At 43.8% G+C, this 25,308-nt stretch overlaps 1 protein-coding gene and 1 long non-coding RNA gene across 3 annotated transcripts; one reads left to right on the forward strand and one right to left on the reverse strand.

Moving 5' to 3' along the window:
* The first annotated feature begins 4,166 nt into the window (after nucleotides 1-4,166).
* On the forward strand, nucleotides 4,167-5,696 carry LOC129639172 (uncharacterized). The gene is made up of 3 exons (XR_008708241.1): nucleotides 4,167-4,316; nucleotides 5,022-5,158; nucleotides 5,366-5,696. It is a non-coding gene; the product is annotated as an uncharacterized LOC129639172 (long non-coding RNA).
* Nucleotides 5,697-19,300: 13,604 nt separating this feature from the next.
* On the reverse strand, nucleotides 19,301-24,647 carry LOC129638888 (P antigen family member 3-like). 2 transcript variants are annotated; one of them, XM_055563609.1, is made up of 5 exons: nucleotides 24,502-24,647; nucleotides 23,515-23,594; nucleotides 22,913-23,045; nucleotides 22,380-22,505; nucleotides 19,301-19,413 (listed from the first exon to the last, which is right to left on the reverse strand). In XM_055563609.1, exons 2-5 carry the CDS (start codon nucleotides 23,584-23,586, stop codon nucleotides 19,391-19,393), a joined length of 354 nt encoding a protein of 117 aa, XP_055419584.1. In that variant the 5' UTR covers nucleotides 23,587-23,594; nucleotides 24,502-24,647; the 3' UTR covers nucleotides 19,301-19,390. The 2 variants fall into 2 exon arrangements, with proteins under 2 accessions (XP_055419584.1, XP_055419583.1); XM_055563608.1 differs by having other exon boundaries at nucleotides 22,908-23,045.
* Nucleotides 24,648-25,308: the final 661 nt, after the last annotated feature.

A 25,308-nucleotide genomic window follows, 5' to 3' on the forward strand; every position in this document is an offset into this window, starting at 1 on the left:
GCTTCTCCCCGATGCCTGGTAATTTGTGTTGTCGCCTGTCCACGTGAGGAGCAGCTCCTGTTATTTGCATGTTTTTCTACCAATTGTTACTAGTAACACACTAGGAAAGAGTAAAAGCAAACTATTAGAGACACTGGCTGTATTTCTACCGATTGAATTTGGGAGGGCACCACAGACCTGAAGATCAGACTGCCAGCAAGGTGGTTTTGCACTGTACTTCATTCCACGGAGAGTAGTAGAGAAGTGACAATGGGGACCTTTGAAGGGGGGAAAACATTTAGGGGGAAATCTCATCGACAGAAGAGGAAATGATTATCTTTGTGACTAGCTAGTTTCAGGAGAACTGACTTTTAATCTCCATTCCTAGTCATGAGACAGAAAACAAGGAGCTGGATGGTCTGTGTCTGCCCTTTAATGACAAGGAGGAAGGTCTGTACTTGACCTTGTGGTAGGTAAACCCAGGAGTCACTGGATACTTTGGACGAATCTTACCGAAGTCCAAAGGGGAAGGGTGGTGCTTTGCATTAAGTCATTTTGGGGACATGAAAGTCTGCAGAGATTTCTTTCCTGTGGCTTTTGTTAACAGCTCAGGTGAAGTTGAACTTTGTCAGCATGGTAAATATGAGCATCCTGCATGCCGGTCCCAGTAGATAAGTATAAAGGCAGAGAGGTTTGAACACCCCTCACCTTTTAAAATTGGATTATAATTGCTTTAAATGTTGTGCTAATTTTTGCTGTAGGACAAGGGTGAATCAGCTATAAGTGTATACATATATCCCCTCCCTCTTGAACTTCTCTTCCACCCCCGAACCCCACCCCTCTAGGTCATTACAGAGCACCAAACTAAGCTTCCTGTGCTATACAGAAGCTTGCCCTAGCTATCTATTTTACACATGGTAATCTGTATATTTCAGTGCTATGCTTTCAATTCAATCCATCCTCTCCTTGCATGCTGTATCCATAATTCTCTTGTCCATGACTGAGACTCTAATCTTGCCCTGCAAATAGGTTCATCTGTACCGTTTTTCTAAATTTCACATACATTTGTTGATGTAGGATTTTTTTTTTCTCTTTCTGATTTATTTCACTCTGTATAACAGGCTCTAGCTTCATCCAATTCACTAGAAATGACTCAAATTCATTCCATTTTATAACTGATGAGTATTCCATTGTATATATGTACCACGACATTTTATCCATTCATTGGCAGACATCTATATTTCTTCCATGTCGTGGATATTGTAGATACTGATGCAAGGAATATTTGGATACATGTGTCTTTCTGAATTATAGTTTTCTCAGGGCGTATGCCCAATAGTGTGATTGCTGGGTCATATGGTAGTTTTATGGGCTTCCGTGGTAGCTCAGCTGGTAGAGAATCCATGTGTAGTGTGGGAGAATCCAGTTCAAATCCTGGGTTGGGAAGACCCCCTGGAGAAGGGATAGGCAGGCCACTCCAGTATTTATGGGCTTCCCTGGTGGCTCAGACAATAATGGATTCGCCTGCACTGCAGGAGACGGGCTTCGGTCCCTGGGTTGGGAAGTTCCCCTGGAGGAGGGCATGACAACCCACCTGGGTAGTCTTGCCTGGGGAATCCCCATGGGCAGAGTAGCCTGGTGGGCTACAGTCCATGAGGTTGCAAAGAGACGGACACAGCTGAGCAACTAAGCACAGCACGTGGTAGTTTTATTCCCGGTTTTAAAGGAAATCTCCATACTGTTCTCCATAGTGGCTCTATTAATTTTCATTCTCACAAAGAGTATAGGAGGATTCCTTTTCTCCACATCCACTCCAACATTTATTGTGCGTAGCTTTCCGATGATGCCCACTCTGACCGCTGTGACAAGATACCTAATTGTGGCTCTGATTTGCATTTTTCTCACGATGAGTGAGTTTGAGCATCTTTTCATATCTTTGTTGACAGGTTCCGTTTTTACTCTGGAAGAAATCGACACTTGAACATCACTGTATAGTTCTCAAAAGGTTTGTTTGTCTGTGGGGTTTTTTTGGTAATCTAAATGAAGGCAACAAAAAGGAGTCATTATTGCAGAATAGGATCATCATCCTCTTCAATTCAGGAAGCTAAGTCACGGAGAGTGTAAGTAACTTGCCCACGGTCACAGAAGGAATAAGTGGTGGGACCTTGATTCAAATCTAGGTATCTGTGGCTTCATCACCTCCCAGCTCGGCACCACAGGCTGATGGTTTCCAGATCCACACATCAGGCTCAGCACTCTCTTCCTGACTACAGACTTCCCTAGTCAACTCACAGGGCTGTAGGGAGACTGCACTCAACAAGTGCTAGGCAACTTCTGGGACACCGGAGATGCCTTCACAGGGAAGAGAAGTGTAAGACACACTGGGTCCCACAGGCCTCTACCCACCCCCTGGAGGGAGTGAGGAGCTACAGGAGGTTCTAAAGGGGGCTGTTTCTCTGAGAGACAGGCTGATGGACTGCCGTTCTGCATGCATGTGACAAGAAACGCTTGTTCCTTTGAGTTTATTTCTCTTTACGGTTGACAATACATACCACATGGTGGAAAATACACAAAGCAGATATGTAAAACCAAGTAGATATATGGATAAGCAGATACATTCCCATTTTACCGACGGAATACCTGACAGTAAGATAGCACTTGTTTGTAAAAGGAGAACATTCTCCTAGACTAAAGCAATGAAACAGGAAATTAGTCTTTTTCTTAATTCTTAGCCTCATTCCCCCATCACAGATGAGGCATCATGGGCACAGAGAAGTTAGGTCAGCTCCCCCAAGTCGTTCTGATAGTACGTGTTTGAGTCTCTCAGGCAAGGAATATTCAACATGTCCAAACTGCACCCATCCCCCCCCAACCCCGCCCCCCACAGCTGCACCTCCTTTACTGTTCCCTGACTCAGTGCAAGGCAGCCTTCTCCCCAGCTGCTTAGGCCAGAGATGCTTAAAGCCATCCTTGCCTGCTGCCTCTCTCTCACCACACTCTCAATCATCAAGCCTCACCTCTCGGCCTCCTAAGTCTAAGTAAGATCCTCTTCCTTCTGCCCATCAGCATAGTGAGTTCCCTAGTCCAGGTCACCCTCGTCTCTCTCCTTGACAAGCACCAGCAATCCTGATACTTTCCAACACATGGTCTGTCCTGCTGCCTGAGGAAGGGAAGCTTTCTTCAGTGCATCTGGGCATGACACCCCTGCTCAAAACTCTGCACGGGCTGCCTGCTGCTCTTAGGATACTGTCCAGCCTCCTGGACTAGGCGCAGCAGGTCTTGTCTGCCCCCAAATGCCCGATCTCCACCAGACACCCTCCATCTGCTCCATGCCCCACTTGATATTTCAGCCACCCAGACCTCTCTCTGTTCATCAGATGGCCGGTGTGCTCACACTCCTACTCCCTAGCTGCCCCCTGCCCCCTCTCACCCCCTCCCCACCCACCGAATTCACAATCTCACTCCTGCCTTTGCCTCCACCTTAACATGCCCTTCCTCCCTCCTCATCTGCCTGATTCCTTCTTAGGTTCAGCTGTCAGTCTCGGTAGAGCAATTTCCATTTTTCCTGGAAAGTACCTGGGAGAAAACTCACAGTTGGCAGATTTGATATTTTTACCAAATGGAAGGTGGTGGGGATTTCACTATGAATCCCTGCTACACGATGAGCTGAAGAGAAATGCAATCTGATGGCAGAGTTTGTCTGGGAAAGGCTTCCTTGCTAAGAATAGGATACAGACAGAAAAGCTCTCCTCATGCTTTATATGGGCCCATTGTTGTCTTTGAATATGGCCTTTTGAATTTGGTCACAGCATTGGAAGTATAAAGGGATCCAGGGTGACCACCTGCTTCACAGTGAGCAGGGATAAGCCAAAGCACGGAAATTCCACAATGTCACTTTGCGGTGTCTGTGACCCAGTACACGGAACAGGACTTGAGCTGCCCTACCCATGCACTGTGTGTTGATGAGATTTTCACTATTTTTCACTCTATAGTGTTGAGTTCCTGTTAGGACAAGATGAAGTATATTAACACGTCCTCCCTATGCAGGGGTTTTATTTACTAGTCCCTGTGGTCATCAGGGAGGCAAGGATGAGCTGCCAGCTCAGTATGGGGACCCTCCTAGGGAATGTCACAGCACCTTCTTGCAACTCCTCAGGTGTCTCCACCTGGTGCCATCAACCCATGGAGGGAACCGCCAGTTCCTGTGATGGCCAGTGGAGGGAGCGACCTCACTGCTGCTTCTACTTGCTACAGAGTCAACTGTCACGACTGACTTCCTTCACTACAACTCCTCTGAGCAGAACACACCTAAATATGAAATGAAGTGTGTGCCTGTGGTATGTAAAGCCAGTTAAATAGTTCGACACGGCACCAGTTCCACCACCCCCACCCCAACCCTCACCCCAGCCAGAGGATGGAGTAGACTCTCAGGGGCTCTGGCATGCGTCCCTCACCACTGATGTGTCCGTAAAGGGGGGGGGGTCAGTGTAAATGACCCACCTGGAGTCTACTTATGGAGTTTGTGGGAGCCGGGCATATGGGGTTTTATTCCCCACAGACCCAGAGGGGTAAGGATGAACCCCAGCCTTCTCACAGACAAGGAAGCAAGCTGAAAGAGCTTAGGTGGCTGATGCAGTAAAAGCTGGATCTGGGAGTCACGCCCTAGTTTCTCTTGAGTGCAAAGCCAGTCCTCTCTGCAGTCACAACAACACGCGTGGCTTGTGTTTCAGTTACCGAGATGCAGATGTTGTTCCATGAGACGAGAGCCATCAGTGTCCCAGTCTCCTGCCCGCTTGTGAAACGTGGGTACCCAGTAGGGCAAAGCCACCCTGAAAGGTCCTAAGCCCCTTTGTGTGTGCGCCTTATGAGGAGCTGCCTTGCAGCCAAGAAACTGGAGTCCGCTCGTAGAAAGGGATGCTCCAGAGGCAACACCAATCAGGACTTTAACTTCCCCTGCGGGGAGGCACTCTGCCATATCAGAGAGGCTTTGCAACCAGCCCCCACCCCAGTTATGTCTCCAGCAGTCTCACTCTATTTATCAGGTATAAGGAATCGGGAGGCACGCCAAGCACAGGAAGTGTTTTTAGTGGCTGTAAGACAGCGCTGGAGACGACCCAGCTGCCATGGTGCTCTGGAGACAACTTGGAATGAAAGTCTGTCTGGCTCCACCTGTGTCCAGGTCTGTGCTCTTCTGCTTGTGTGTGTGTAAACTGTGGAAGGTCAAAGTGCCACCTCAAGAACCCCCCACCCCGGACCCACCATGAGAATGTGTCCTGACTAGGGACCCACACCACATCCCACCCCCGGACATATGGCAGGGGTCAGATGCTCTCTTCTGTGTTCCCAGAGTTCTATAATTTAAATCCTGCCATCGCTTTTCTCACAGAGCACGTGGCAGTCATCTGCTTGCAGGGGACAGTCCCCATCATCCCTAACCAATCCAGCCACAGTCGGAGGAGACATAGCGTCTGGTCCCTGCTTAGAACTACTTCCTCAATGAATGAAGGACCGGGACTCAAGGTAAATACTCAGTCAATAAAGTGTAGCTCTTCGTGGACCAGTTACTTTTGTGTTAACAACGACACAGAAGAATGGAGTAAGCAGGACATCTGTGGAATCAGATTCTCTTCCCTTTGGGGGCGGGGATTGGAGTGCATGTTTCATATGACCCCTAATTCTGGAAACTCCTGATCGAAGAGGCTGCAAGGTTCATTACACACGTGTGGGTCACTCTGTTGCCCCATCAGCCACAGTTGTAGCCTCACAGTGCAACTGGGGTCAAGATCCTGAGAGCACCATTCAGGTCACTGAACGTTTCCCAAGGACCAAGTGGCAATGTAGGCCCCGCAACTATGTGTCCAGACGATGGACTGTTGAATGAACTCAGACTGCCAGTGGAGTCTCTGACCCTGTGCCCGGAGCACAGGCGTCTATGGAGTCAGGGACACCAGCACAGGTAGGAAAGGCGTGTGGAGTCCAGGGGAGGCCGTCAGCCTCACTGGGAGCTGCCCCTCGTGCATCCTCCTCACTCCTTGCTTGCCCCACCTCAGCTGTCTCTGCTCTTTCCCCCTGTGCTGCCTCTGCCTCCCTCACAGGCCTGGCACAGGCATGTCCATCAGCACCTATGACCCCTGCTTGTCCCTGTTGGTTCGCCGACAGAGCAGACGCTTACCCAGTTCCGCGGTATGTAGTCCCTGCTTTCTGTTCAACTCTCACTCCCTGCTCCCGGCTGCCCTGGCCTCCTGGCAGTATCTGACTCCAGCGTTTATCCCCACTGTTCCCTCTTCTGCAATATCCTGACTCCAGATGTCTTCTGTGCTGACTCCTTTCCCCCTTCAAGTCTTTGTTAAAATATCAGCTCCTTAATGAAGCCCACCCTGGTTGCTCTGTTCAATACTGTGACTTGCAGCTTTCCCCCTTGCTGCCCACAGTACCAGTCCCTTACAGGACTTACATGTATCTGATCACAGCACCACCCCCTTCTAACACACTGTAGAATGTCCTGGGTTGTTATGAGGAGGGTTTACTGGGTGCCTCCCACCCCTACCCTTCCCCTTTGGGGAGAGTAAAGTCCAGCACAGGGATTTCTGAGGGCGGGCCACTTGTATCCACCACAGAGAGCCAAGAAAAGCCTCGATGAATATGTGCTGCCTGAAGCAATGTGCCTGCCTCCCTGCTAGACTGTGAGACCCCTGAGGGTCCTGTTCTTCTCATCCTTGGGGCAGGCCCTCCCTCCACGCAGGGAGAGGGCCTCAGGTTGCGGCTGCCTCAGTTTCAGCCACACCTCCAGCCCAGCAGCTCCGTGACCTGGGACTCAGGAGTCACCTGGCTTCACTTCAAAGTGTAAACGCCTGTCTTTAAAGGAATGTAGATATTTTCAATGTTTAGACTTTACTTTGGACCTCAAGTTTTTTGGCACCCACATTGAGTAGGAATTGTTGTAGCCTCTGAAACACAAGTTCACAATTTTTGATGAATTTGGTTGTGCCAATGTGAAACAACGTGAAACATACTGGAGTGTGAAGTCAAGTTGGCCTTAGGAAACGTTACTGTGAACAAAGCTGGTGGAGTTGATGGAATCCTGGCTATTTCAAATCCTGAAAGATGATGCTGTTAAAGTGCTGCACTCAATATGCCAGGAAATTTGGAAAACTCCGCAGTGGCCACAGGACTGGAAAGGTCAGTTTTCATTCCAATCCCAAAGAAGGGTCATGCCAAGGAATGTTCAAAGTACTGCACAACTGCACCCATTTCAGATGCTAGCCAGGTCATTCTCAAAATCCATCATGTTAGGATTCAACGATATGTGAACAGACAAGTACCAGATGTACAACGTGGATTGAGAAAAGGCAGAGGAATCAGAGATCCAACTGCCAACATCCATTGGATCATAGAAAAAGCAAAGGAATTCTGGGAAAAAATTAATTGACTATGCTTCATGACCTAGATAATCACGATGGTGTGATCACTCACCTAGAGCCAGACATCCTGGAATGTGAAGTCAAGTGGGCTTTAGAAAGCATCACTACGAACAAAGCTAGTGGAGTTGATGGAATTCCAGTTGAGCTATTTCAAATTCTAAAAATGATGCTGTGAAAGTGTTGCTCTCAATATGTAAGCAAATTTGGAAATCTCAGCAGTGGCCACAGGACTGGAAAAGGTCAGTTTTCATTCCAATCCCAAAGAAAGGCAATGCCAAAGAATGCTCAAACTACCGCACAATTGCACTGATCTCACATGCTAGTAAAGTAATGCTCAAAATTCTCTAAGTCAGGTTTCAGCAATACATGAACTGCGAACTTCCTGATGTACAAGCTGGTTTTAGAAAAGGCAGAGGAACCAGAGATCAAATTGCCAACATCTGCTGGATCATCGAAAAAGCAAGAGAGTTCCAGAAAAACATCTATTTCTGCTTTATTGACTATGCCAAAGCCTTTGACTGTGTGGATCACAATAAACTGTAGAAAATTCTGAAAGAGATGGGAATACCAGACCACCTGACCTGCCTCTTGAGAAACGTGCATGCAGGTCAGGAAGCAACAGTTAGAACTGGACATGGAACAACAGACTAGTTCCAAATAGGAAAAGGAGTACATCAAGGCTGTATATTGTCACCCTGCTTATTTAACTTATATGCAGAGTACCTCATGAGAAACGATGGGCTGGAAGAAGCACAAGCTGGAATCAAGATTGCCAGGAGAAATATCAATAACCTCAGATATGCAGATGACACCGCCCTTATTGCAGAAAGTGAAGAACTAAAGAGCCTCTTGATGAAAGTGAAAGAGGAGAGTGAAAAATTTGGCTCAGAGCTCAACATTCAGAAAACTAAGATCATGGCATCTGGTCCCATCACTTCATGGGAAATAGATGGCGAATCAGTGGAAACAGTGACAGACTTTATTTTTGGGGGCTCCAAAATCACTGCAGATGGTGATTGCAGCCATGAAAGGAAAAGACGCTTACTCCTTGGAAGGAAAGTTTTGACCAAACTAGACAGCATATTAAACAGCAGAGACATTACTTTGTCAATAAAGGTCCATCTAGTCAAGGCTATGGGTTTTCCAGTGGTCATGTATGGTTATGAGAGTTGGACTATAAAGAAAGCTGAGTGCCAAAGAATTGATGCATTTGAGCTGTGGTGTTGAAGAAGACTCTTGAGAGTCCCTGGGACTGCCAGGAGATCCAACCAGTCCATCCTAAAGGAAATCATTCCTGGGCGTTCATTGGAAGGACTGATGTTGAAGCTGAAACTCCAATATTTTGGCTACCTGATGTGAAGAGTTGACTTATTTGAAAAGACCCCGATGTTGGGAAAGATTGAGGGCAGGAGGAGAAGGGTATGACAGAGAATGAGATGGTTGGATGACATCACCGACTCAATGGTCATGAGTTTGAGTAAGCTCCGGGAGTTGGTGATGGACAGGGAGGCCTGGCGTGCTGCGTTTCATTGGGTCACAAAGAGTAAGAGACGACTGAGTGACTGAACTGAACTGAACTGAAAGCCTTTCACTGTGTGGATCACAACAAACTGTGGAAAATTCTTCAAGAGATGGGACTAGCAGACCACCTTACCTGCTTCCTGAGAAAGCTGTATGCAGGACAAGAAGCATCAGCTAGAACTGGACATGGAAGAACAGACTGATTTAAGCTTCAGAAAAGAGCACGTCAAGGCTCTATATTGTGATCTTGCTTATTTAACTTATATGCAGAGTATATCATGTGACATGCTGGGCTGGATGAAACTCAGTCTGGAATCAAGATTGCTTTTAGAAATATCAATAACCTCAGATACACAGATGACACCACCTTTATGGCAGAAATGGAAGAGGATCTAAAGAGCTTCTCAATGCAGGTGAAAGAGGAGAGTAAAAAAGCTGTCTTAAAACTGAGCATTCAAAAATTATGTCATGGATCTGGTTCTGTCACTTCATGGCAAATAGATGGAGAAACAAATGGAAACACTGAGAAACTGTATTTTCTTGGGCTCCAAAACCAGTGCAGACCGTGACTGCAGCCATGAAATTAATAGACGCTGGCTCCTTGGAAGAAAAGCGATGACAAACCGAGACAGCATGTTCAAAAGCAGAGACATTACGTTGCCGACAGAGGTCCCTATCGTCAAAGCTACGGTTTTTCCAGTAGTGCTGTATGGATGGGAGAGTTGGACCTACAGAAGGCTGAGCGTCAAAGAATTGAACCTTTGAAACCGTGATGCTGGGGAAGACTCTTGAGAGTCCCTTGAACAGCAAGGAGATCAAATAAGTCAATCCTAAAGAAAATCAACCCTCAATATTCATTGGAAGGACTGATAGTGAAGCTGAAGCTCCAATATTTTGGGTACCTGATGTGAAGAGCCGACTCATTGGAAAAGACCCTGATGCTGGGGAAGATTGAGGGCAGGAGGAAAAGGGACCAACAGAGGATGAGATGGTTGGATGGCATCACTGCCTCGATGGACATGGGTTTGAGCAAACTCTGGGATATAGTGAAGGACAGGGAAGCCTGGCATGCTGCAGTCCACAAGGTTGTAAAGAGTCGGACACGACTGAGCCACTGAACAACAATGTGAAATGTTTCAATCCCTGATAGCTCAGCTGTTGAAGAATCCTCCTGCAATGCAGGAGACCGTGGTTCGATTCCTGGGTTGGGAAGATCCGATGGAGATGGGAGGGCTACCACTCCAGTATTCTTGGGCTTCCCTTATGGCTCAGCTGGTAAAGAATCCGCCTGCAATGCAGGAGACCTGGGTCCGATCCCTGGGTTGGGAAGATTCCCCTGGAGAAGGGAAAGGCCAGGGAAGGGAAAGGAAGGGACCTCACACTATGGGTCACAAAACCCAAATATCAATGATACACTCGACCAGATATGGACCAAGGAAATAGCAGCTGGCAGACCTCACTGCACTGGACACCCGACACCAAACAATCCACCAAACTGAAACTCTAGAGACTCAATAAATGAGGCAAGACACATGAAATCAGCTGAGATGAAATTCAAGTACAGGCCGACATGTATTTTAGCAACTTCATAAGCTGCCATGGAGAAACCCAACTGCACAGAGCACTGGTATGGTGAACGCATACAGCTCTTTCACGATGTTCCATGCAGCCCCACAAAGAGACCTCAGACCATGGTACCCCGCGTCCTACAAACTGCAAAGTTCACAGCCTAAGGCATAGTAAACCCCTCAAGGGTTCAGCACCCTCAATCCCTGGCTCACAGACTTATCTCCAGGTCAGAGATGGCACACTCAGGGTGCAGAGCCAGCGATGGGTCAGATACCTCCCATGCTTTGTCAAATACACTTTGTGATGTCACAACCAAGGGTGTGGACACCTAGGGTGTTCACGTCCCCTGAAATCCCTACGTGGATCAATCCTAGTTGTGGACTTGAGGCTCTTCTAAGGAACTGGACACAAGGTGTCTAGCTTCCTGCCAAGACCTCCCACCCTACAAATGGTACCCAGATGCCAGTAAAGGCACATTCACTCCCCTGTCTCACTGAGGCCAGTGTGAACTGGTGAAACACCTTTGCAGGGGTCTGTGGTTGCACCCATCAGAATTTACATTCCGTCCTGCCCTCACCCTCAGCAGCATTTGCCTTCATGAAAGAGGGACAAGTGTCAGTCCTATTCTGTGTTGCCTCCTTGGCATTTAGAACAGCGTCAGGCACATGCACATAGTAGGTACTCCACACATGTGTGTTTAGCCAAGGAAGTCTTTGATCCAGCGGTCTCCCTGCTGTGAATGTGCCTTAGGGAAATATTCCCACATGCTCAGAGATGTGTGTACAATGACAGCAAATTTCTAGGGGAAACTCTAGTGCCCATTGATAGTCAGTGACCATTTACTTAAATTTTCATTAATTTCTTTCAACTGGTTTTGTCATTTTCTGTGTTTAAATCTTACACCTCCTTGGTTAAATTAACTCCTAAGTTCTTTTTATATTGTAACTGGAATTTTCTAACTTATTAGGAGTATTCACCACGAGTATGTAAACACAATTGAGTTTTGTATATTGAAGCTGGTGATGATTTCACGGGTGCGTACACAGCTTTTTACATGTCACACATACCACAATAAAGTGGTTTAAGAAAATAAAAATGAAAGCAAAGTAAAGGTATGCCCAAATTAAAAAAAAATTTCAGAGAATGTGTTGGTAGACCTGACTTACAAGAAAAACTAAAGGAAGTTCTTCATGCTACAATAAGTGAATTCAGAGGTTAATCTGAACTCATGTGAAAAAGCAAAGAGCACAGGCAAAGTTAATTATATGAAGAAAAATTCTTTATGGATACATATTTCACTCCTTTCACCTGTATTTAAAAAGCAACTGTCTAAAACAATATCACATAATTTATTGTTGTGAAAGCAGAAGTTGCTCAGTCATGTCTGACTCTTGGCAACCCCATGACTGTAGCCTGCTCGGCTCCTCTGTCCATGGGATTCTCCAGGCAAGAGTACCAGAGTGGTTAGCCTTTCCCTTCTCCAGGGGATCTTCCTGACCAAGGGATTGAACCCGCGTCTCCTGCATTGCAGGCACATTCCTTACTGTCTGAGCCACCAGAGAAGCCCAATTATTGTTGGGCCAACAACATATGGCATGTAATATATTTGCAGTAGCAGCACAAAGGAGGTGGTTTGGAGCAAAGTTGTATTAGGTAAGGAAACAAATCTGGATGCTGTCAAATCCATACTAACATATGCAAAGTATCAGAAATCATGACAAAGAGGGTGAATATAACAGAAGTTATAAATAGATACCTGATATCCTGCTGTATATCAGCTTTTCATCACATAATGTTATATATAATGTAATAATAATAAGAATGTATTAATGGGCTTACCCTTTATGGATTTATTATATATGTGACAATATGAGGAAAAGAGGGAAAGCCGAATAGAGCGATATAGGAATAATGTTTCTGTATCTCATTAGCATTTGTGTAAATTTCCAGCTGATTGTGATAAAGTAAGATGTTTATGGTGGCATACAGCTAAGGAAATAACTTAAAAGTAGTGGAAAATCAGTAAAGAGTTTAAAATGCTACATTAGAAACTATCCATTGAATGGAAAAGAAAGCAGTAAAATGAGGACCATAGAAGAAAATGACATGAGACAGAAATATACATTGGCAGATGTAAGTCTGTATCAACATTAAATGTAAATAGATAAAACAATCCAACCAGAAGGCAGACACTGAGAGAACAGTTAAAAAAAACATCCATGTGTACGTGGTCTACTGAGGACACACTTTAGATTCTAAGATACACAAATTACCATGTATGTGTGTGTGTGTTCGGTCGCTCAGTCGTGTTTAACTCTCTGGTGCCCCATGGACTGTAATCTGCCAGGACTTATCTTCCTGGAATTTTCCAGGCAAGAATACTAGAGCGGGTTGCTGTTTCCTACTCCAGGGGATCTTCTAGAGCAAGAGATTGAAGCTGAGTCTCCTGCATTGGCAGATGGGTTCTTTACCACTAGCGCCACCTGGGAAGCCTTATATGACCCAGCAAGTCTACTCCTAGGCAGTTTTCCCAAGAGAAATGAAAACATGCTCACACAGTGGGCTGCACTCAAATATTCCACACGTGTATTCCTAATAGCCAGACGTAGAAACAACCCAGTTATTCAACAACTTGTATACAGATGTAAGAAAAACAGAAGAGTATACCTGTACAAAGGAATACTACACGATAAAAAAAAAAAAAAAGTAACTAATGCATGTAAGAGCAAGGATGCATCTCAACTGTGCAAATGAGAGAAACCAGACACAGAAGGCTACATATTATATGATTTCATGCCAATGGATTTCTGGAAACGGCACAACTGTTGGCACAGAAATGTATCTGTGGTTGCCAGGGTACAGGAGTGGAGGAAGGAGTCTGATGGCAAATGCCCCAAGGGAGCATTTTTGAACATTGAGACATTTTCTACGTTTTTATTGTGGTAGCATTTACACCACGGTATACATTTGTCAAACATCTACAAACGGTAATACGTTTAAGTATTGGCTTTTATTGTATATAAATTATACCACAATACTTTTTCTAAAAGAAAAGGAAATTTTAAGTATTTAAATACTGGTTATTGTATCCATGTAGACCATGAGCTCAAAAACATAAAAATCTAATTTGGAATTCTTCCCAGACCTGGCCAACTTCCAGAATTCACCATGACAGTTTTGTACTTTATGACAGGACACTTGGTCTTAACCATGTTTACGATTCCCTCTCCCTCACCTCAAGTCCAAATTCTTGCTGAGTTCTGTCCATTTTCCTTCCTAAATGTTTAATGCATCTACTTTTTCTAAAACATCTACTTCTGTGTCATTGACTACGCTAAGACCTCTGACTGCGTGGATCACAACAAATAGAGAAAATTCTTAAACAGAGGGCAGTACCAGACTACTCGACCTGTCTCCTCAGAAACCTGTATGGGGGCCAAGAAGCAACCGTTAGAACCAGAGTTGGAACAAATGACTGCTTCATAATCGGGGAAGGAGAATGACAAGGCTGTATATTGTCATGCTGCTTATTTAACTTATACGCAGAGTACATCATGCAAAATGCTGGACTGGATGACTCAAAAGCTGGAATAAAGATTGCTGGGAGAAATCTCGACAAGCTCAGATACACAGATGATACCACTCTAATGGCAGAAAGTGAAGAGCGACTAAAGAACCTTTGGATACGGGTGAAAGAGGAGAGTGAAAAAACTGGCTTAAAACTCAACTATTAAAACACTAAGATCATGGCATCTGGTCCTATCACTTCATGGCAAATAGAAGGGGGGTAAGTGGAAGCAGTCCATCCTAAAGGAGATCAGTCCTGGGTGTTCATTGGAAGGGCTGATGTTGAAGCTGAAACTCCAATACTCTGGCCACCTGATGCAAAGAACTGACTCATTTGAAAAGATCCTAATGCTGACAAAGATTGAGGGCAAGAGGAGAAGGGGACGACAGAGGATGGGATGGTTGGATGGTGTCACCAACTCAATGGACATGAGTTTGGGTGAACTCCGGGAGTTGGTGATGGACAGGGAGGCCTGGCATGCTGCAGTTCAAGGGGTCACAAAGAGTCGGACACGGCTGAGCGACTGAACTGAACTGCACTGAAGTGGAAGCAGTGACACATTTCATTTTCTTGGGCTCGAAAATCACTGCAAATGGTGATTGCAGCCATGAAATTAAAAGACGCTTGCTCCTTGGAAGGAAAGCTATGACAAACCTAGCTTACATGAATTCTCAGGCACTTCAGTAGTGTCCGGCTCTTTATGACCCCATGGACAGAGGCCCACCAGGCTCCTCTGTCCAGGGGATTCTCCACATGAGAATACTGGAGTGGGTTGCCATGCCCTCCTCCAGGGCATCTTCCTGACCCAAGGATTGAACCCATATCTCCTAAGTGTGCTGCATAACAGATTCTTTACCGCTGAGCCCTCAGGGAAGACCATGACAAACCTAGACACCATATTAAAAAGCAGAGACATCACTTTGCTGACAAAGGTCTGTAGAGTCAAAACTATGGTTTCTCCAGTAGTGATGTACAGATGTGTGAGTTGGATCATTAAGAAGGCTGAGTGCCAAAGAATTGATGCTTTTGAATTGTGGTGCTAGAGATGAGCCTTGAGAATCCCTTGGACAGCAAGGAGAACAAACCCGCCAATCCTGAAGGAAATGAACTCTGAATACTCACTGGAAGGATGGATGCTGAAGCTGCAAAACTTTGGCCACCCGATGCAAATAGCTACTCATTGGAAAGGACTCTGATGCAAAAAAATTGAAGGCAGGAGGAGAAGGGGGCGACAGAGGGTGAGATGATTAGATAGCATCACCAATCCAATGGACATTAATTTGATCAAACTCAGGGAGATAGTGTAGGACAGAGGAGCCTGGCGTGCTGCAGGCCATGGGTAGTAAATAGTTGGACACAACTGAGCGACTGAACAACCACCACCACCTCCACCTTACCTTTGAGCTTCCCTAAGCTTCCAGAGCCCCACTCTCAGCAGGACTAAGCAGCTTTCTGTGTCTGTCAGTGGTAAAGGCTGACACTTATGTCTTCACACACTCAGTGCCCCCTGCTTAGGGCTGATGGTGGGTCCTTACAATGCTCATCACTCCCTCCCAGAGCTCAGACCAGGGAGCCTTCTCACGACAGGAATGGAGCACCTACCCTGGTACAGAAATGGGAGTTGGAGCTGTTTACCCATTCTCCATGTGTTTTCTCCCTTTACATTCATTTGCACATTTCTTCTTGAGTCACCGAATCCAACTCTGCTCATCCCCACCTGGTAACTGTAACAAGCTGCACCTGCATCTCTGTCAGGGCGGGTGCATGTACCCCCTGCACTATGTATTTTTTTTCTCTCCCTTCAGAATCTCTAGACTCCCAGACACCACCCTCAAAGGGGGCAGTGATGCAGGGGAGGTTGTGACTCTCATCCACAGCCTGGGTCAAAGCACGACTGTGTTATATATAACCTCTTTCACTCTTAGAATGAGCCTTATCTTCTAGCTTTCCTCCTGCTTCTTGGCCACCCTGCTCACCATTTTGCTTTGCTTTTCCCTGAGGTCCATTCCCTGTGTTTCTCCTTTGCACTTCTTTTCTGTTTATGTGTCTGTCTGGTCCACCAGTGTGATATTCCCATCATCCACCTCACATCACTGGTCTTGTTATTTCAAGCATTGCAGACACGTCCTGAGACATGCTAGTAATCAATGTGTGTGTACTCAATGAAGGAATATTTTTAATGACTGACAGGAAAAGCATCTCCTCCATGTAGGAGTCAGTATATAGGTGTCATATTTGTAGCACCATACATAAATCCTTGTGTCTTGTTCCAGACACTGTAGGGGTGTGGCTCTGTCTTGTTGTCCTGGTGCCCTTGCATATCCCCACTTAGGCTACATAGGCAAGGCTAAACTGCAGGCTGGCTTGAAACTTGGCAGAGAACCTCCTGATTGCTCTTGCAGCAAGGGGAGATAAGCAGCCTGATGAAGAGCTGCTATGAGGCCATTTCTCACCTGCCTCCTCATCCAGCTGGAGGTGACACAATGTTGTTACTCATCCACCTCTAGTTTCCGTTGAACATAGGATGGTTTCCCTAGCCCCAGCTGAGAGTCCAGCTGTGGACTACAGAGCTGCTCAGTGCCATAGGGCACAACTGTGGGCTCCTTCCTGGCAGAGACCCACCACCTGTAGTGCCTTTACTGAGGCCTTCCAGTTCAGTGTCAAACCGCGGGACTAGGGACAAGGCAACTGCCAACAGGGTCGTATTGCTTCTGCACTGTCTGTAAGTTAGAATTTGAATCCTTTCGGGTTCATTGTCTCCTTACTGGCCAAGCCCATAGAAGGTGACAAGCCACACTAACAACTGCAGTGGTGCCCTGAGGCCCTGTAGCACCTGCGCTGTGACTTAGGGACTGGCTGCCTGACTACGTGACAGAGTCTGGTGTTGAGTTGTGTGATGTTGCGTGACCAGAATGCTGGCTTATTTTGTCATCACACACAGCAAGGAGCACAGTTTTCACTACATATTATGACTTAGGGTAGCCTTGTCAGTCCTCATTAACAAGCCATCCTTAAAATGGATGCCATGTCTGATACCAGCTATTGAATCTGCTATTGAATCAATATATTTATTTAGACAAAATATGTTTCTGAAGTCCAGTTCATTTTAAAAGTTAACCTTATAGTCTACCTGAAATTCAAAATCTGCATCACTTGTGAGAGAATTGTAATTGTAAATGTTTAAATGAAAAAATGGAGTAGAATAAGCAAAATCCATTTGTAATGTAATGCCTACTTCACATGTTATCTTGTTTATTCTTCCTAACAAATAGTGTGAACTTGTAATTTCCACTTTAGAAATGGGGAAACAGATCCAAAGGATGTAAATACCTTTCTCACCTTCACTCAGTATGTGTCAGAGCCAGTACTGATACTCTTCGTTATGTCACGTGCTGTGCTTAGTCGCTCAGTCGTGTCTGCCTCTTTGCGACCCCATGGACTGTAGCCCGTCAGGCACCTCTATCCATGGGGATTCTTCAGGCAAGAATACTGGAGTGGGTTGCCGTGGCCTCCTCCAGGGGATCTTCCCAACACAGGGATCAAACCCAGGTCTCCAGCACTGCAGGCGGATGCTCTACTGTCTGAGCCACCAGGGAAGCCCAGTTATGTCACGTCATAGCCAATAAGGAGACAGAGCAGATAAGACTCAAGTCATTTTGTCTCACGAAGTTCCCCTCATTCCTTTCCCTTTTCTTCTAGCTAGGATCTAATCTTGTCAGGCAGCTCCATGACCTAGGGGCTTTTTCACATACTTTTTGGTAAGATGGGATACTCTTATTTAAGTCTCATGGTAGATTTGAACCTCCCATTTTCTGTCCTTTAGGACCTGGATTTTCATACCTCTGTAAGGGCACAACAGCTGCTATTTATAATCCCATTATTCGCTAAGCAGAGTGAAATCTGAATAGGTCCTTTGTTGCAGAAATATATTTTTTTGGTGCATGAGGATGCAGATGGGGGCTCAGAGATGTAAGCGTTTTGTTATTATGTTAATAATAAGGATGTAAGGGAGGAATCAGACAGCTGGAGGACTTCCCTGTAGCTCAAACGGTAAAGAATCTGCAGGAGACCAGGGTTCGATCCCTGGGCTGGGAGGATCCTCTGGAGAAGGGAATGGCAATCCACTCCAGTATTCTTGCCTGGAGAATTCCATGGACAGAGAAGCCTGGCGGGCTACAGTTCGTGTGGTCGCAAAGAGTCGGACACAACTAAGTGATTCACACACACACACTCACAGACAACTGGAGGGCTTCTGAGATCTGGTGACTATCAGGCCAATGGAGGACGTCATGGAGAAGAAAAGATGTTTGCGGCTGCTCTCTCCCTGCACCCAAAAAACCTTGGAAGGCAAGTCAGAAATGTGTGAAAGATATGCTGTGCCATTTGCCATGGAATTGGACAGCAGTTCTTTTCCTGTCTCCCTACAACCTCTAACAATGGCTTTGGCATTCCATTTCTCTATAGGACAATACAAATATATTAAGTTTTTAAAAATGTTTCTCTGTCAATGATTTCATCAGGGACACCGTATGAGATTTGGGTGGCACATTTTGTAAACCCATTTATTCAAGAGAAGACCAAAGGCTTTTATGAATTTTTTATCTGTGGGTATATATATGTATGTATATGCATTAGCATGTAGATTACACCTAAAGAATATGTTATGACCCAATTTTTTTTAACCCTAGAAGTGCAAGGGTGGTTTACGTGTATAAGGTTACCAATGCAATTCACCACATTAATAGAAAAATGGAGGGAAAACAATTCTATGATCATCACAATTGATGCAGTATAAGTGTTTGATGAAAATTAATCGATATTCAAGACAGCAAACTAGGAATAGAATGGAACTTACTCTGATAAAGTATATCTACAAAAAAGCAACGTAAACAGGTTGAAATGGAGAGGATTTTTCATTTCCTATTGGGAAAAATGCCGATTATCACCTGCTTTAGTCAAGACTATTCTGGCCAGGTTTGTTCAATGCTGCAAAATGAGGACGGGTTTAAGGTTTAAGCCAGTAGAAACTGTTGATATTCAAATATAATAGTATATTTTGAAAAGCAAAACTAATCTAGATCTAAATTTGTGGAATTAATATGCATATTTAGAGTAATTGTGGGACAGAAAATCTATATATAGACATTCTATCTCTACATACATCCTCAACTAGACAATAAAAATCACAAACCATGAATTTTCAATAACATTAAATACCCACAGATAAATTTAACAAAAAATGTGCAAGTAGAAAATGAAACTTTATTGACCGAACTTTAACAGTCAAATACAGAAGATAAGAGCAGCATAGATGGTTTCTGTTTATCTTCTTTCAAGCAAATGGTTCCCCTTCACCTATAATATAAACATTAAAACATTAAAGTTACTTAGCAGAACTTTATTTCGATGACAGGAGAGGTATACAAAGTTCACTACAGTTGTAGTTTTATAAAATGGACTAAAACAGGAACACTAAGGGCGACCTTTGGCTTACCTTCAGTTAATCCTCTCTAGAGACTTTATAGACTTTTCAGGCACAATACCAGTATTTTTAAAAACACACTACTCTTCCTAGTTATACAAGAAAATAAGGACACTGAGTTCAGAACAAATGAAATCAATGGAACCTATCAGAAGGTAGTTTTCAGTAGAAGGCAAAACTGTACACATTCAGTAAAATAAAAAGCACCCTAAGAACAAAATACACAAAAACTGAAACAAAAAATCCCAAAAAAGTATCATTTAAATGCATTGGTTTGAAATAATATTCCAAATATAGGATAGCTAAACAGTTGTTATCTCTGTTACTGCTTAAGTGAAGTAAATAAAATGGCCAGTATTACATTTGTTTCTTCTCTACTGTGGACAAGTGTAGACATTTTCATTTGCTCTAATTTATCCCTGATATGGTGGTTTTAAGTCGGTTAAACATCTGTCCCCTTTCTTACTTGTGGCCCTCAGGTAATTCTAAACGTTTCTTTTCTCCCTGGAAAGCATTCCAGTTGCTATAATACATTATATGGTGACACTAATTTTAAGCCATTACTATCACTGGCAACATGGTGACATCAAAATGTGAAGCAGAAATAGGTCTGTTTCTCACAGCCACACCAAAAAAAAAAAAAAAACAAAGAAAGGAGAGAAGAAAAGGGAGAGCAAGAAGGAGTATGAGTGAGAGAGAAAAGCAAGTAGGAAGACAGAAAGAAAATCTGGAAAAGCAGATTTTTTTGTTTCTAAATGGTAATGGCTTTTGAGAGAAAACTCTGAACAATTTCAAAAGTTCATCCGCGGTATTTGTGATGTTTAGTTATTTAGTTACTGTGGGGTATGTTAAATAATATGTTTTTCTACCCTACTAGCCATTTCATCAATATTCTGAAAATATTTGAGTTCCAGATTATACTGTTTTAATTCTGTAATATACTAACTGTTAGTGTCTTGTTCATATTTCTAATTATGTGTACTTGGGCTTTGTCCATTTGCTTCACAATTATGTAAATTGAGAGGAATGGACTGGCAGTTTGGGGTTGGCAGATACAAACTATTACATTCAGAATGGATAAACAACAAGGTCCTACTATATAGCACAGGGAACTAATGTCCAATCACCTGTGATAAATCACAATGGAAAAGAATATTAAAAAATGTGTGTGTATATATATATATTAAAAATTATGTAAACTAGCACATTGTCTTTATTTATTAGTTGAGTTTATTTTCCTCTTCCTAACACTTCATACCTGTCTTTTAATAAGTATCTTTTTCTTTTTCCCTTAGGTTCATTCGGTTGCTCTTTCTCTTACCTTTTATGTTGGATGTAGGATTTTATATTTATGTACCTTGTAATTTATGTATTTTTCTTTTTAAATACCACACATATTTAGGGCTAAGATTTTTCTATGAGAACATTTTAATCATGTTCTGTAGTTACTTGAAAGTCGTCTGAAAGTTGTATTTTCATCTAATTGTTCAAAAGGAAGGCAAAAAAAATGTAAAGTGAAAATATTTAGAAGGCTAATACACTGTAAATTCTTCCCTAACTATGAAGTTCCTCCTTTAAAATCAGAACCATGGAATTTATTGTCATCAAGTTGGAAAACACGTATGTGAAAGATACTAAGTTGATTACGCGGGAAGAACTAGAGTTACAATTTTTGGCCTTCAAAACTTTTTAAACTCATGTACCAAAGAGGAAAAATAACATACTTGATACAGTTAGAGATGATTATATCATGAGGCTCAGATTTTTATTAGTTCTTTAAGAGCGAGAGTGGGTATATGGCAAACCTTCATAGTATATTAAAATAATGATCCTCCAATTAAAATAAGCAACTTCCCCCCCCACCCCCCACAAAAAAAAGACCAAACGTGGGGGCAGGTAGTGTGCTTAGCATATGTATCGTACTCACACCTGCCTTGAATATCACTGACTAAATGCACTCTCTCAACTTGATCAGCCACAGAAACAGGAAACTAGACTATCTTTGGGCATTTTATTATTCAGTCATTTCATGCTTCCCTGGGGAAACGATTTAAAATGCAACTATTTTTTAAAGAGCTAGAGAATTTAACATACATCAAGCAGAATGTTGGCTCATTTTCTTTTTTAAAAAAATTAATTAATTGATTTTAATTGGAGGCTAATTACAATAGTCTGGTGGTTTTTGCCATACAGTGACATGAATCAGCCACAGGTGTACATGTGTCCCCCGTCAGAAAATGAAATCTCAATCCCCCTGTTAGAATTTGACTCAAGATGATATTTTATGATAAATACATCATACAAAACAGAGTATTCTTGTATGCATTCCATCAAAGAGAATCAGAGAATGCAAAAATTAGCATTGAAAAATCAGCATCTTCATGTATCTGTTCTGAATTCACAACTTACATGAGTAAAGTTGAGTTTAGAAGTTAAGGGATTTCACAGAATCACATACATTATGCTAAAGCTGGTACTAGAACCTACTTGGCTGCCTAAGCATATTTCATATAAACTGATATTTATTACAAATGCATTCTATATTTGCTACAAGCAGAAATTATAAAAGAACCTGAAAATTATTAGCTGTTGCTTACAGTACTTATACTCAAGAGAAGAAAACGGTTTCCTATTTTCAATTCGATATGGGTTTGATCCTGTCTGTTTCTTTATTTGAGTCTGTAAGTCAGGCACTCAGGCATCTGGGGTCTGAACTATCTTTCAAAGAATATGTGAACTCTATTATTAAAATAATAATAATGTTCCCTCTATATTAGTAAAGATATAATATTCTGAAAAACAGAAACCACATAAATTACTTTCTGAATGGATGACATACCTGCTTCTGGCACTTCAACAGGCTCTGTATATGATGCAAACTCCTCCCTGACATCAGGACCATCTCCACCTTCACCCCCAGTCTTTGCCAAAGCCAATTGCTGGAGATCAGCTTCCAGGCCAGAATCTTTAAAAAAAAAAATGCATCAATTCAGCTGTAAAGCATACAATATAAACAAGGGAATGATGATATTCATTCCCTCGGTGTTATGAATTAAAAGCCTTAGGTTAGTATGCTAAAAATGTGATGAATAAGAACCTCAGGAGCATTATTCCGGGAATGTTTTGCTGGAGAAAAAGGAAAGCAGAATTTTCCGAATGTTATTACCATTTTCCTTTTCCAGGGTTGTCCTCAGACAACTTAGTTGCCCCCTTCTCTTTGTCTTGAAAACAAGGGAAAATTTGAGCGACCACACTGACCTGCCAACTATACTCTCCTCAGTTTTTTAGGAACTGTCTGAAGTCCTTTTCTAATGTTTCCTTTCCTCTTCCTACTGGTTATGTCTTAAGGCATGAGGCACAGATACACTTTACCTTCAAAGGGATCCTTCTCCTCTTCTTCATCACGATTCACTGGATCCTCTCCTTCCTCCTTTCTAGGTGTGATATCCTGAATCTCAGCTGGTGGTTTCTCTTGTTGAGGTTGCTCAACACTGGGCTGCTGGTCCTAGTAGAGTGTGCATGCAAATAAAAACTTTTGTTGTTAACACATCTAATAGCATAAATATACATAATACATACATGTATCTGAGCATAAGTAAACCTAACAACATTTTCTCAACACAATTCTATGTACTTACTTTTAATAAAGTTACTCTTCCCACAGAGAAGAGTTAGCTCCCATAAGAGTTACCCAGGAAGACTTTGAAAGTTATTTAAATCTATGTTGGGATGGAAGTATGCAGCCTGTTGTTAATTAGCAGGAGGAGGGAGTCACTGGGCACATTTCCAGGGAATTTAACAGTATAATCATCCAGGCAACGCCAGACTATAATATATCTGGATCAATGTTCCTTCCTAAGACAAATTCTCACCCTTTATCAGCATGGAAGACCACTGCATCTGTACTACTTAACATGATTTTCTCAAAAATAAACTTGTGCTAATAGAATACATCAAATGGTAAGGTTACTCACAACCACAGGTTCATCCACCTGGGAGCAATCTTGCTTTGTAGGTCCCAATGTTGATGCCGCTTGCTCACTCATATTTCTCCCTGAAAGCAGAATATTGTGACTTAGAAAATGTATTTAAGAGTACAGCTACATTTGATCACTTTTATGACCTTATGTTGACTTATTTTTTTTTTAATGTGAAAATACTTTCAAAAGAAAACTCTGGTTAAGTATGAGTGTACATGCATTTCAATTACACCAAATACAGTCGCTTGCAAAGCCATTTGTGTCTTTGTGAAGCTGGCAGAGAAATCACCTGAAGGTACACAAGAAGGCTGAATGTTTGGGAGGACGTTTGATTTCACAACAGAATTCTCCATCATGAAGATATTTAGTGAAATGCTGCTAGGAATTTAAAAGCTCAGGACTACTGCTCATGTCACACTCCTATTCACCAGACCTATTTTCCCCAACTCCCTTGGAATTCAGTTGGAACACGAAGAAAGGCTCAGTCTTTACAGCCTGACTATGGCGATTTTCTCAGTGTCTGGGGCTGAGGTGAGGCTGCATACAGAGCAACCGGTACACTTCTCTCTCGGCACCTTACCACAAAACCCGAGATACAGTCACAACCCCACGGCGGTCCGGTTTCCAGGCCTTTCCTTAGATCGCCCACCCCGCCCCCTCCCCAGGTCCCACTGCCGGCCCCAGAGTCTGTGCTCTGTCGTCAGTTCCAGGGCCCCAGTGAACCAGATATCTCAAATAGCACCCCAAGTCTCCCCCCACCATCATCCTACCCCCTGCCCTCCTCTGCCCACTGCCCTTCCTCTTCGGCCACCAAGGCAAGAACTATGGCGTCGCAACACTTGTGAGGAGAAAGATGACTACCTTGAGGGCCTTCCTCCTCAAAGGCCCTAGATCACACTACTCAACCCGCGCAAAACTTGCTGGCTCCCCCTCACACGCACACACACTTAAACTCCAGACAGGACAGATCTGTTAACCTACCTCGTGAGTCTCAAGTAGTGAGAAAGAACCGGGACTGAATAAACAGACCCGTCTCAGGCCCAACGCTCCTCACAGAACGCTCAGGAAGGCGTATGCGCACCAAGGCGCATGCGCAGCAACGGATGCGCACGCACACACTGCGCGTGCTCACTGAGTTGGGCGTGTGCGGCGCAGGTTGCCGGAGAAGGCAATGGCACCCTACTCTTGCCTGGAAAATCCCATGGATGGAGGAGCCTGGTGGGCTACACAGTCCATGCGGTCGCTAAGAGTCGGACACGACTGAGCAACTTCACTTTCATTTTTCACTCTCATGCATTGGAGAAGGAAGTGGCAACCCACTCCAGTGTTCTTGCCTGGAGCATCCCAGGGACGGGGGAGCCTGGTGGGCTGCCGTCTATGGGGTAGCACAGAGTCGGACACGACTGAAATGACTTAGCAGCAGCAGTGCAGGTTGCGGTTTTCCCACCATTGAGGTGGAGTCCTGGAACCGCAGGGTCTCTGGAGGATGAGAAAGGGGCTTGAAGACTATATTTTTTTCCTTCCAGTGCAGTCTTTCTTATGCATCCACAATCTGTGGTGATAGGTAATCCCAGGTTACCCTTAGTGGAGAATGTGTCTCGGAAAGACAGTCATGACAGAAATAGATATTATGTTTTTTCGTTCTTTTTTCTTTATTCTGCTCTTCAGCAGTTATTTCCACCATTCTGTCTTAGAACTCACTTATTTGTTCTCCTGCTTCAGTGAGTCTCATATTGATTTCTTCTAGCGTATTTTTCATTTCAGTTATTGTGTTTTCAACTTTGTTTG

This window comes from Bubalus kerabau, chromosome X, assembly GCF_029407905.1.
Source record: "Bubalus kerabau isolate K-KA32 ecotype Philippines breed swamp buffalo chromosome X, PCC_UOA_SB_1v2, whole genome shotgun sequence".
NCBI lineage: Eukaryota > Metazoa > Chordata > Mammalia > Artiodactyla > Bovidae > Bubalus > Bubalus kerabau.

What these genes read in the sequence shown, in the direction of transcription:
- LOC129638888 (XM_055563608.1), bottom strand. Translation starts at nt 23,586, where the DNA reads ATGAGTGAGCAAGCGGCATCAACATTGGGACCTACAAAGCAAGATTGC. An exon ending in AGGTGGATGAACCTGTGGTT is followed by an intron (nt 23,046 to 23,514) that starts GTGAGTAACCTT and finishes ACACTCTACTAG; the next exon opens with GACCAGCAGCCCAGTGTTGA. An exon ending in TGTTGAAGTGCCAGAAGCAG is followed by an intron (nt 19,414 to 22,379) that starts GTATGTCATCCA and finishes TTTATATTATAG; the next exon opens with GTGAAGGGGAACCATTTGCT.